The 13,503-nt window shown below is 36.8% G+C and overlaps 2 protein-coding genes across 5 annotated transcripts; one reads left to right on the top strand and one right to left on the bottom strand.

Annotated features, from left to right (window-relative positions):
* The first annotated feature begins 440 nt into the window (after positions 1-440).
* On the top strand, positions 441-6,680 carry LOC140840181 (NAD kinase 2, chloroplastic-like). 2 transcript variants are annotated; one of them, XM_073207357.1, is made up of 8 exons: positions 441-837; positions 1,222-3,153; positions 3,979-4,100; positions 4,239-4,380; positions 4,470-4,694; positions 4,932-5,006; positions 5,511-5,612; positions 6,148-6,680. In XM_073207357.1, the coding sequence occupies exons 1-8, from the start codon at positions 592-594 to the stop codon at positions 6,349-6,351; spliced, it is 3,048 nt and encodes a 1,015-aa protein (XP_073063458.1). In that variant the 5' UTR covers positions 441-591; the 3' UTR covers positions 6,352-6,680. The 2 variants fall into 2 exon arrangements, with proteins under 2 accessions (XP_073063458.1, XP_073063465.1); XM_073207364.1 differs by lacking the exon at positions 6,148-6,680 and adding an exon at positions 5,832-6,136.
* A 183-nt stretch (positions 6,681-6,863) lies between these two features.
* LOC140840194 (ubinuclein-1-like) lies at positions 6,864-13,397 on the bottom strand. Of its 3 annotated transcripts, none has more exons than XM_073207389.1 (13): positions 12,837-13,397; positions 12,373-12,471; positions 12,176-12,252; positions 11,599-11,792; positions 11,212-11,528; positions 10,548-10,647; positions 10,331-10,440; positions 10,104-10,187; positions 9,302-9,427; positions 8,955-9,098; positions 8,800-8,847; positions 8,001-8,102; positions 6,864-7,499 (listed from the first exon to the last, which is right to left on the bottom strand). In XM_073207389.1, exons 1-13 carry the CDS (start codon positions 13,197-13,199, stop codon positions 7,029-7,031), a joined length of 2,235 nt encoding a protein of 744 aa, XP_073063490.1. In that variant the 5' UTR covers positions 13,200-13,397; the 3' UTR covers positions 6,864-7,028. The 3 variants fall into 3 exon arrangements, with proteins under 3 accessions (XP_073063490.1, XP_073063480.1, XP_073063500.1); XM_073207379.1 differs by having other exon boundaries at positions 6,865-7,499; positions 10,104-10,190; positions 12,837-13,396; XM_073207399.1 differs by having other exon boundaries at positions 6,866-7,499; positions 8,955-9,089; positions 10,104-10,190; positions 12,837-13,396.
* Between the last annotated feature and the right edge of the window lie 106 nt (positions 13,398-13,503).

Below are 13,503 nucleotides of genomic sequence, written 5' to 3'. Positions count from 1 at the left end.
ATATAAATATGGTAAATTTAAGTTTGATGTATTAATTATCATATTTATAAAAGCATAAAAATCTCAAAATTACAATTTTTTTTTTGCAATTAGACCACGTTAAAAAAATTTATATATTTGTCAAATCATCAGACATGTTTAATCATAATTAAAATTAAAAAATAAACATCTAAATTATAAACTTAATTTACGTTCAAAATAATTTTTTTTAAAAATAATTAGATGCAATTAGTTGTACTTAACATAATTAATTAAACACCTTAATTATGCTTAATTTGATCAAACTACAGTTTAATTGTTTTTTCTGCTTTTATCCGAAGCCGAGCGTTTTTGTCAAACTTGGAGGACTTTTTAGAATAGATGAATCCAAGAAAATAAACTATAACTTTTACGTTCTCTAATTATTATACTTTATTTATTACTATTTTCCATCTGCCCACAAAATGTCTCCCCTGTATTATCCATATCAAGAAAATTCACAACACATTTTCTCACTGAAGTACTTATTGTTTATAAATTTAGATCGTGATTATGCGAAGTCCCTTTATATGATTAAAAATATTAGAACATATTTGTTTCTTTGATGGTGGCATGGCGTTTGCAGCTTCCTTTATATCTTGTTTTAATAGTAGTTATAACTGCTTCTGCCATTTCAATATGAGCCGCGCAGTTGGGTGGCGACCTTTTGGTTGCGGTTGTGCAAAGATTTCCGGACCCGGATTCGGGGTTTTGTTGCAGAAAACGAAGAAGGCTTGGTTGGAACGGCGTCGTATTAATCTTGTAGTTTGCTCTCAACTCTCCAGTTCCTTGTCTCTGAACATTGGTTTGGACTCTCAGGTCAATTTAAGTAATTTTCTATTTTTAAATTATCTTTTTAGTCTATTATTGATAGCAAAGTATAAAAAAACAATCTTTATATATATGGGTGAGGTTTTGGAATTTTGAGTTCGTAATTTGGATTTTGAGTTGAAAAATCTTCGTTGGCTTACAATGATTGCCTATATCATTTTGCAATCTAAATTTCATAAATGAATATTGTTGTAATATATCACCACATCCTTCGTCCTTGGTCGGCCTGTTGGGTCAGCAGCTAAGTTTAGTTTAATTATGTTGATGTGGACTTCAAATAGATGTTGAATTTGAATATCTGTTCTAAGGTGAAGCAGGATGATTTTATTATTCTGTACAATTTGACTTATCCTTCTTACCAATTTGATGAAGAGTGTTGGTCCCCGTGATCGTGATTCTACACATCTGCCATGGGTTGGACCACTTCCTGGGGATATTGCAGAAGTTGAGGCTTATTGCCGGATCTTTAGAGCTGCAGAAAGGTTTCATAATGCTTTAATGGATGCCTTATGCAATCCACTGACTGGGGAATGCAGTGTTTCATATGACATGCCATTGGAGGATAAACCATTGTTGGAAGATAAAATTGTTTCGGTTCTTGGTTGCATGGTATGTCTCCTAAATAAAGGAAGGGAGGATGTTCTCTTGGGGCGTTCATCGATAATCAATTCATTTCGGGATGTGGATAAAGGTGTAATGGACGATAGCCTTCCTCCGCTCGCTAATTTTCGGTCTGAGATGAAAAGTTATTGTGAGAGTTTGCATGTTGCCCTTGAAAATTATTTGACACCTGGTGATAGTCGGGGTTTAAATGTTTGGAGAAAACTACAAAGGCTGAAAAGTGTGTGTTACGATGTTGGATTTCACCGAGAGGATGATCAACCTTGCCAGACATTGCTTGCGAATTGGGGACCCGTTTATTTGTCCACCTTGAAAGCAGAAATGCAACCAGGAAACTTGGAGGTTGCGTTTTGGAAGGGTAGCCAGGTGACGGAGGAAAGTTTAAAGTGGATTCTAGATAATGGATTCAGAAAAATCATAGATCTTAGGGCAGAGATTGTGAAGGATAGTTTCTATGAAACAGTTTTGGAGGAAGCTATTTCCTCTGGCAAGATTGAACTGGTTAAACTTCCAGTTGAAGTTGGTACTATACCTTCGCTGGAGCAAATTGTGCAGTTTGCTTTATTAGTTTCAGATTCAGGCAAAAAGCCCATATATGTCCATAGTAAGGAAGGGAGACGGAGGACGTCGTCTATGATTTCTAGATGGAGGCAGTACATGGATCGAATTACCTCTTATAATCAACAAGTCATTAGTACCGACGTTCCAGTCCAAGATACTCGAGGTGTTGAAGATTCCGAGGTCTCATTGAGCTATGAAGAAGGTGAATCTTCTGATGAGAGAACAGGGTCATTTCCCGAAAAATCTGGGGAATCTTTTTTCCCCTTGGAAGTATTGAATGGTAGAGGCCCTCGTGCCTCAGAAAATAAATTAAAGAGAAATAAACGAGCCCATGATACCCCACCAAATAATCAGGACACATTAATACAAACTTTTAATTGTGAAACAGAATCATCGGTAAACTTCTGTGTGAGCCCGCTAGAGTCTCAATTACCTCCACATGATATATTCTCCAAAACAGAGATGTCCAAATTTTTCAGGAATTGTAAAATTTCACCTGGAATGTACTTTACTTACGAAAGGAAAAGATTGGATATGCTTTCTGCATTAAGATATAAATACAATGTGTCATTCTCGAAGACAGAAGCAAACTCTAGAACCAGTCTCAGTGAAGAAAACACTGTGAATGGGTCACTTGGAAGCATGACATCTTTGAACCAACTGATTGTACCTTTTAGTAATGGTTCATATAATGATGTCAGCATCTTCACCTCGGCACCTCCTCCTGATGGAGCCAACAGGGATAAAGTGCATAGCTTGAGTAAAGATTATGATTCTAGAACCCCTAGAATGGAACTAAATAAGTGTGTAAGCACTATGGTAAATACTGGAGAGCGTAGGGTTGAAAGTTACCTCTATTCAGATGATGAAAACTTGGATATGCTTGAAAAAAATATGCGTGTGTCAGCAACCGGTGTCGTGAGATTGCAGTCAAGAAAGAAAGCAGAGATGTTTTTGGTCCGAACAGATGGATTTTCTTGCACGAGAGAGAAAGTAACAGAATCTTCATTAGCATTCACTCATCCTAGCACACAGCAGCAAATGCTTTTGTGGAAATCTACTCCAAAGACTGTATTATTATTAAAGAAACTTGGCCAAGAACTCATGGAAGAAGCTAAAGAGGTAGCTAATCTTTTTGGCACAGAAGCTTTGCGATCAGCACACAATCTTTTCTATTGATAAATATATAACATGTGTTACATTCCGTGAACAGGAGAAACATGCTCTTACTTTGACCTTTAATGGGCATCTAAAAGAACAAACATAAGACTCTGATTCTAATTAAGAATGTTAAATAATTCTCTACTGTATAGAAAAATGACGACTTGCATGTATATTGGAAAAAGGATCACATGTATGCACGATGATTATTTTAACTATGAGTTAGTGATGTCAGATGTGCAAATTAGAAGGAATGGGTTTAGAAAGTTACCAAGTTGCACCTCGAATAATGACCATATTTACCTATGAAGAAAAGATCTGGTTATAAGCATCTGAATTTGATTGCGTGTTTTATCGGCTGGATTGTACAAAACTGGCGTACTATGGTTTTTTGTGGAGACATCATTGTATATTTTCATACACATCTGATTCTGATTCCATTTACCCGAGTTCTGTATTTAAAATATCTGGTAATATCTAGTTTTGTGTAAGCTTTTTCAATTTCATATAATGCAAAAGAACAAAATTTTTGTTTGAACCAAATATAATTTTGTCAAAAAAGTTTTTTTATAAAAAAAGCTAGAAAGATCTCATGTACTTTGATACAAGCCTTGTAAATGATCTTGTTTATATTGTTTTATTTCTCAGGGGTTTTGCAATTTTTATGGCTTACTTTCTTGAACGTTAATGCTGAAACTTTTCATGTTCTCTTACTACTAAAGTCGTTAATTTATCCATTTCCTTAGGTTTCCAAATTTACTTTGTATTCACGTGTTTTTACTCCAGGCTGCCTCTTTCTTGTATCACCAAGAGAAGATGAATGTTCTTGTTGAACCTGAAGTTCACGACGTTTTTGCCAGGATACCAGGTTTTGGCTTCGTTCAGACTTTTTACAGTCAAGATACGAGGTGCGCAAACTTTGGTCCATTTCTTTAATTCTGGTTGGCTCCTTTTTTCATTTAAAAATATTGTTGTCTGAAGAACATTATTCATTTTTACTAGAGATATGTAATGATTTTCTCCATTGTTCATATTGGCTACTGCAGTGACCTTCATGACAGGGTAGATTTAGTAGCTTGCTTGGGAGGCGATGGGGTCATACTACATGCATCGAACTTATTTAGAGGTCCTGTTCCTCCAGTTGTTTCATTTAATCTTGGATCCCTTGGGTTTCTAACTTCCCATACTGTATGTCCCTTTCCTCAACCTTCAATTATATGGTGCTAAACTACTTGCACAACCTTTTCTTTGACTGTTTTTGTAATTTGCATCCACAGTTTGATGATTTTAAGAATGATTTGAGGCAAGTTATCCATGGGAACAACACAGTTGATGGGGTTTACATAACTCTTAGATTGCGGCTGCACTGTGAAATATTTCGAAATGGGAAAGCAATGCCCGGAAAGGTATTTGATGTCCTCAATGAAGTTGTGGTTGATCGTGGGTCTAATCCGTACCTCTCAAAAATCGAGTGTTATGAACACGACCACCTCATAACTAAGGTAAAGTGGTTAGTAATTCCTAAGGTTTTGGTCCTGTTCACTGTTATACTATGCTATCTTTCTGCCGAGGTTGGTAATGTTGTGATCGATAAATGTAAAATTGGTGCATTAGGTCTTTAAGCAGTATCACTGCTACAGTTATTATTTATTTAATAAAAAAGTACATTAACGAATTGTAAGACTTTGATTCTTAGGAGGTACTTTTCAGCCTGACAGACTTTATCATTTCCTGGACAGGTACAAGGTGATGGAGTTATAGTGGCCACCCCTACTGGAAGTACAGCTTATTCCACAGCTGCAGGAGGTTCCATGGTAAGTTTCCATGGGTATGATGCAATGATTGAGAGCTTCATGTGTGACCGCTCGAACATCGAAGCAAACTATTTTGTATGGATAATTAAGTTACGATAGAAGATGGATCCTCCCTCTTGCTTCACTTCAAGCATAAACTCAAATTTTAGAATATTGCTTGTGATTCTTAAATTTTGGTGAAAGGAAGTAAAAACTCTCAAGGAAGAAGTTCCTCTGAGAATTTCACAGGACTAGGAATATTACTAGTGTTACAAATCTATGGTTGTTAATTAGATTTTTATGATATAATATTGATGTTTAAGGAAATTCCTCTCTGAGTGTGCTCTTTAAGAATGGAATCATATAAAATCAAGTGGTATTTAGAAAATTGGACATGAATTCCAATTTTTTGTTATATTTCCTTGATTGAAATTATCGAGGGAATTAAATAGTGGTCTTAGTGCAGTTGATCTTGTGTCATGTATGAGGACAAATATTTGTAACGATGACTATCCCTTCATGCAGGTACATCCAAATGTTCCGTGCATGCTTTTTACACCAATTTGCCCACATTCTCTCTCATTCAGACCCGTCATCCTTCCAGATTCTGCTCGTCTAGAGTTGAAGGTATCTGTTTATTCAATTACCAGACATTCCTTGGTTTATGTTATTCACGTGTTCTACTAAGGATTCTATATCATTTTTAGCAGTACGTTCATAGTTACCCAAGTTTTGGTCCAGCACACCATCTTGATTTTGTAGCACCAAAAGTCTAATGTATAAACATCATTTGCAACATGATTTGTCGAGTTTGTTTTCCCTACTTCACATTATGGTAAAGCGCAGATCTAAAACTAGTCTGGTAATTGCTGCCTAGATATCATCTTTCTAAGATATGACAAGTGAAATGGAGGAGAGACTGGGAAAATCCCATATGATATGACCCAACGTCTTTACAAGTCACACTGCATGTTAAGGCAAAGTTTCGTGTTCCTCTCCAGGACTTCAGGGTCTCCTAGAAATGGGTTGATTTCGAACTCTGTTTGAACTTAATTGTTTGGAAGACCTGGATATTCAATGTTTCTATCAACAATTATCTAGAAATAATCTGCTCATTGATGTCTGGATGAGGCGTCTCATGTTATGGTCATTTCGGGTGCAGATTCCGGAGGATGCACGAAGCAATGCTTGGGTATCGATTGATGGGAAGAGAAGGCAACAACTATCAAGGGGAGATTCGGTTAGAATATCTATGAGCCAACATCCACTTCCTACCGTAAATAAGTCTGACCAAACATGCGATTGGTTTCGAAGCTTAATTCGTTGCTTGAACTGGAACGAACGACTGGACCAAAAAGCCCTTTAAACAACATACGACACAATACACTCTACATTTCTTTACAGATCATAGTTGAAAAGGTTATAGATTGCTCTTCAGAAAGAGCATTATGATTATTATTATTTTTTTAATAGTTTGCCCGCGATGATTGACGTGGCTTAATAGAAACCTCAAGGTCTAGCCTGAACTTGCTAACCAGAAGTCAACCCAAAACCCTGGGATCCATACTGAACTTGAAACCTTGGCTCTTATATACTTCCCGCTTTAGACATACTGTTCCAAAATAGTTGTCTGTCTCGCGTATCGCTGAATTGTGTATATTTTTTTTTCTTATTTTTTTTATTAAAACTGGTTTTCAGCACCCTCAGTTTCTGGAATGTTTCCCAAACACAAACTCTGGATAATATAGCAGTCGGCTACATTTCCATTTTCATAGAAAAAGTATCCCGCATGCTGGAAAAAACTAATGTTACTCTCACTATATATAGATGCAAGCATAACTAATATTGAGCCATAAAAACCTATTGCCATGGCAAAAAAAAAATTCCATACAGATGAACCCAAAATGACGCCGTAAAAACTTACATAATCACCAAAAATTATCATTCAAGAAACATCACAGTAATAACAAAATGAAACCTAAGGTAGGGAAGACGAGCCTCAGGACTAACTCGGAACGCAATATTCTATTTCAGTCAACCATGTCAATTCGGCTGCTCAAACTTTGAAGGTGCTAGTTGGAGGTTTGATTTAGTGACCGGGGCGGTCATTGGCTTTTGGTGTTTGTGCCTTTCCCCCGCCTGTGGAGGCACCTTCTCAGGGAGGAGCTCACAACCGACCACCTCTGAGTCAGGCTTTCTTTTTACTTTCTTTTTTGGTAAAATATCAGTTGGCCCAGAATCAACAGAATTTCTGCTGGAGTTGCCCTTCGCTTTTTCTTGCCTTGCTTTGTTCACATCCTGTATGTTTCCAGAGGAAACTGGTGCACATGTAGCAGGGTGAGCTACAGTAGCATTGAGGTTTGACTTGCTTGTCGAAGTTGCAGAATGGTCACGAGAATCTATTGACATTTTTTCTGGAAGATGGAATATCTGAGTCATGTTGGTACCTTCTCCTCGAGTGACATCTTCTATTTTTGGTGTCAAGACCTTCGTCTTCTTGCTTTTCTCTTGATCCTAAGCAATAATGAAAGAAAGCGCAAGCAAGGTGAGGCAAAAGAAAATAAAACAAGTAATGACACTCCAGTAAAAAGTGATGTGATGAAAAGAAATATGGGACTCTGGACTCTGAAGGCATTATGACATTTTAAACATCTATTAGTCACACCTTCAAGCACCACAAGCACATTACACTTGCATAATATTATAAAATTCACAATGCAATATCTAGAAATGCCATGCATTGGAAACAAGGAACAGATTCAATACCCTGGATATTAGTCGTATTCAAAATATGAGGTGTGTTTTCCTAGGTGCCAAATATTTCAGTAGAACTGTTTTCATGAGCTGCAATCATATTTTGCACAAGCTCAAAAGTGACGTGAGATGTTACAAGTATAGTTGACAATGCATTTATGATAAACATGCAAAGAAACAACATGCACAGCAGCCACGTACAAAATAAGTAACTATTGCAAAGGCCATTCCTCATTATCTGACACTATATAAAATGCATACCTTTCTCCGGTTGTTCAGTGCCCTCCTCCTATCTTTTGCTCTAGATATTGCACGTTTAACTCCCTCGGTATTCATGACTCCACTAGGCCACAATGTTGCAAGCTACAGTACATATATAAATACTTTTTTTACTAACTTGGCATTTATGTTGGGAGATGAATGGTATTCTGAACAGCCAAGGAAACAAGCAACTCAACAAATAAATGGAAGAGAGAGCTAAAAGGATCACTTACAGGACCCAAAAGTAACTCAAAGAAAAAATGATAAGAGAGTGGAAGTTATCCATGTCAACTCTATCCAAGAGCTCTCACGAGCATAAAACAGAGCAAATTTTTATCATATAATGCATAAACTATCTACATCACGCAAGGACTGTCATCTAAAAGTAGATCCTCTAGTACAAATTTCAAATAAAATAGTGTGAGAAGCAAAAGAATGAATTCAATGAAAAGGAAATATCAGTATCAATCAATACTCTCTTATCTCTCCCTTCGGAACGGAGAAAAAAACCGAGAGAATGGGTAGAACTTCCAGGTCATGTTGGCATCCTCATATGCGAACCAAGCATACTCACACTCTAATTCCCACATGTAAGAAACTAGTACACCAAAGGAACAAATATGAAATTGCAGAGAACAGATCTACAATCATCTGGGGTACATTAATGGAGATTGTTTCCCGCATCACATAAAAATATTGTTCCAACATAAAGTCTTCAGCATAAATTCTAACACTAAATAGTTTGACTAGTTAAAACTAAGCTGATATAATAACAGCTAGATCAATAATGTCCTGTTACCTCTTCATACAGCCTTCTGACTGGTGTACCTGATTCTTCTTCCAGTCTCTGAAATGAGGAAAAAATGGAAAACTAGTCACCCCCCTCAAAACTCCATTGGATAGGGAAAACACACTTCAGTGGAAGTGTGGAACAAGGGAATTCAGATGCATTACCTCAACATAAAGGTCATAAAGGTCACAAATCTTATTTTCCAATGCATTGTCCATGCTGTATTTCCGTTTCAAGGTTTCTCTATCTCCCCGACCAGTTTCCTGAAAATCATCTAAAGATGCATTTTGTTGCTCAACCTGTGAATGCTGTAATATAAGTCAAATACCAAGTTTAGAACTAAAAACATTGACCCACAAATTTCAGCACAAGCCTCACTGATGCTGGGAAGGTAAGAAAAATATGCAATGCATCCCCAAAAGAAGTCATTTTGAAAGATAAAAAATCAGTGGTATGATGATCGGTCTGAAAAGTTCAACACCAATTTGATCTCAACATAGGAAAAACATACTTTAGATTTCATATGCATAATCCGCAGCTTAACCATATCTGCAACTTCTTGTTTTATCTTCTGCAATTGATCATCCTTCTCTTGCTTCACTGACAATCCCATATTAGCCATAACCTTAAGATTTCTCTACCATAAAGACACAATTTCTCGATCAGCTATTAGCGACATATGTTATGTTCACATCATACAAACACGTTGCATAAATAACCAAATGTCGAGACTAAAAAGATTGTCAACCTTTTAAATGAAGCAAAACATAAGGTTCCATACGAATCTGCCACACTAAATCAAACTTTCAGAATAACTCAAGAAGCTATTATAGAACCGCATTCATTTCCTCGAGTAGTCAATCAAATTTGACAATAGCTGCTCACTACTCTGGACGTTTCCATCGATTGATATGCATTTAAAAAATGATAAAAATCATTCATTTGTCTGAGGCATGAATCGAGCTAACACAATCAAATGCAATAAATTAGTTTTTAGGGAGTTCTGCTGACAAAAAATGATAATTGTCACTCATTTATGTAAAGTTATGGGTTGGGTTGATACTTTCTAGTGAGATTTTGCATGGAGATCTGCCAATGGTCACATTATTTTAAGATACTCGGTAAATACACTTTTTACACTCAAAATCACAAAAACATCACAAAATCAGTGTGGCTTTTGCTCTGATGGCTTTTGCATAAAAGCACTAGTTAGAAACCAGGAGACAAATGGAGTGAGTTATAGCAGAAAAAAGAAAACACAAGTAAAAAATGTAATATTACAGGTGATTTCTCAATCCAAAATAGAAAAATACTTTTAGCGTCCGAAGTTGCATCAAGTGGCCGACAATGCTCATCAGTCTATTAATCACATCCTTTGGTATTTTTCCATAGTTGACCTGCTGTAGCCCAGATACAAAATACAAAAGTTAAATTTATCCTGAGCAAAGATTCAAGAAAAAACATAATTATAGGACCAAATATGACTAAATAACTAATAAAACAAAGATGAAATTAAATTCTTTAATTGCTCTCTAAATACCGTCAATCGAGCAACTTTAGCCAGCTTTTGTTTTATTTCCGGCGGCAGTCTCCTTTTGATAGTTTGTGATGAATTATCAGGATCTTGAACTTCTCTAGATGGTGGTCTAGCTGTTGTTTCATCAATGAGAACAGAATGAGGTGCATGTTTAGAGCACAAGCTGTATGATAAGGAAGAGAAACCATAAAGTAGAGTGTAAACTTTATTAGTCATATACATTCTGCAACTATCTTCTCTAACTCTTTAATTGCCTTGTCAAGCATTGTACTCTTTGGTCTAACAGAAGAGCCTTCCTTTCTCTGCATGAGGGGAGCCTTCTGTAGACAGTATAAAAGGATCATTAATAACAATAAGAATTAATAGACATGTTGATTGTAAAAAAAAGGGAGAAAAGATGGAACCATCAGAGATTAGGATAAACTTGAAACAAAGAATTAAATATTTTTGCCAGCTCGAACAAAGAGTACAAGCAGTCAAGCACTGAGATGAGGTGCACAATGGAAAATCAGAAATTTAAAGCAAATTTTAACATCAGTTACAATACCGTGGAACTTGTAAAAAATGGGTCAATTAACAGCGCCAACCCTTTAAATAGATTCGTATGGAATCCCCCATTTTCAATATAGAATGGTAATTTACTTAACTCTACAAAGCCGCAAGATTTTATCTACAAGCATTTCAAATGCTATCTCAAACTCTAAATCTTATCCATATGACAAAAATTGGAAGAAAAAGTAAGACAAAACTACAAGGTCGTGGATGAATCCTAAAAGCATGATGGTCGTAAAATATTTCAGACAACTGGTTAGGGCTCAACTATGTTGGAAATTACATGATAAATTTCAAGGATAACCAACTGTCGAAAATGTAAACATGCTCACATAGGGTTGCAAGGAATCCTTGCTTGCAGGAACATTCAGGTCAAATCTTTCAGCAAGTGCGGCTTTCTCTTTTTGTTGCATAGACTGATCTGACTCATCAGCATCAGTTAATGGTTTTCCGGATTGAGATTTGTTCTCGCATGAACTTTTATCGATTGACCTCCGAATTGCGGTGTCTTGAAGTTCACTACCCTCTTTCTGTTTGTTATTATAACTCTTTAATGGGAGAACTCCAGTTCTCTGCTGGTCAGCATCCTTGTCTGGACCCATGGGATCACCATTCGACATTCCTGAAGGATCCAAAGTATTTTTGGAACCTGCAATTTAGCCCTTCAATGAGACCTCAGGAACATTTTCTGGAGAAACCAGAAATCATATATTATTTACCTTGTGCATTTGGTACAGCCACTCTATTTGACTGACTAACTATTTTTTTTTCGATTGACGACGCTTTTCTACCTTTGTCCCCTAACTTCACATGCTTACTTGGATTATGTCCATCATCAAGTCCACCTTGACCTTTATCTAAATCTTTGCGTCTTCTCTTTTTTGGCTGCTGGGTTGCTGATATAGAAGGTTCTCTGAAATTGAAAATAAAGGTATATATCTTAGCGTGCCACCAGTACCTTGCCAGCAATTGATCGGAAAAATAGATAACAATGTACTGCCCCAGCACAGAAAAAACTCACAAAGGAAAATGGCAAATAGGTTAAATTGGAGTGAATTGAATCCAATGGCTTATTCAACATAATACTTCCTTAGTTTCAAACCCAAATTCCAAGAAGTCCAAAAAGGGGGTAACTTCTCACGATGTCTTAACGAGAACAATATTAACATGAATATTTGGTTATAGGAAACACATTGCATAAATCTTCCCATATGTTGTTTCACATTCGGAAATGAGTAGAACGCTGCATCTTAAATATTGTTTAATATTAATAAAAGAACATCCAAAATAACTCACATGCGCTCCAGCTTCCCACGATTAACAAAAAATCCATCATGTTTTATCGCGGAGTTATCGACCTGGAAATAGTCGTCCTGCATAGAAGTAATACTCATTTATTATCTAATTATCTAACCATGCAAAAGCTGCAAATCAAGACATCCAACAAACACTGCAGTTTTAGAAAACATAGAAGAATAAAAAGTAGCACCCACCAACTCGGCATCATCTATGAACGAGTCATCTGTATCATACTCATCATCATCAGGCACGTCATCTAGGACAACATCCTCCTCGTCGCTACTTCCATTACCCTTTAAATTCCACAAAGAGAAAGCACGTAGAATCAAAAATCACCACATTTACGAGATAGATGACAATTAATGATAAAATATTTAAATTTAGTAAGTAACAACCATAGGAAGAATTATGGGGAGCCTATTCAAATGCAACGCTATCCATAAGCCTGACATTCTGGGGAACCTATTCAAATGTTTAACCCAAAACTTCATAATAAAACTTAAGAAACGAACTAATTCCGTGAGATTAACATTAAAAAATTCAATTTAAATCCAAAACACAAAGTAACATAAAATAAAACACAAGCCGACGCGACAACTAGCACTAAAGAGGATTCAATGAAATTAATCAGCATTAATATAACCGAACTACAACATACCGCATACATGCGCTCAATTCTCTCTATCACATTGTTCAAACGGTTGGAGCCAGCCTGCGCTTGCGAATCTTTGGCTTCATTCTCAGCGACCGTACGCTTCGAAGAAGAAGCCTCTGAAGACGGCGGCAATGGTGTCTGTGAAGTGGGCTGCTGGGCCTCCGAAGACGGGCCCACGTTTGACAGGTCGGTCCCATTGGGCTGATTGGAAGTAGCCTCTTTAAGGAGTTTTTTCCACGAAACTATCGTGGTTTCACCCGGCCTCAATTCCACCCGGAAACGGAGGCGGCCTCCGGCGGATTCGAATGAGGATGCGGGTTTGGACCTGGAACCCGATTCGGAGCCGGCCCTACCGCCTTCCACCATTAAAATTAGGTTTTGTATGTTGTATGCGGAGGCTATAACGGGTATCTCTATCAGTGAACTAAAGAATTTCGTTTCACGAATTGGGAATTTGGAAGAACCCTAGAGTGGAGCTGATCCTTGAGGGAAGTGAAGGGAAAAAAAGGGAATTTTGCTTTATTTTTGCGCTTCCCAGTAACGGTTGTACCTATTATTGGTACGAGGAACAGTTGGAGGACTGATTTGGATATTTATATTTCTTATATATATATATATATATATATATATGTTGGAATTCATATTTTACACACAAATTACTTATAACTTC

Source organism: Primulina eburnea, chromosome 1 (genome assembly GCF_022965805.1).
Source record: "Primulina eburnea isolate SZY01 chromosome 1, ASM2296580v1, whole genome shotgun sequence".
Lineage (NCBI taxonomy): Eukaryota > Viridiplantae > Streptophyta > Magnoliopsida > Lamiales > Gesneriaceae > Primulina > Primulina eburnea.
Note: the sequence above shows the minus strand (reverse complement) of the source record. Positions and strands in the feature narration are given on the sequence as shown.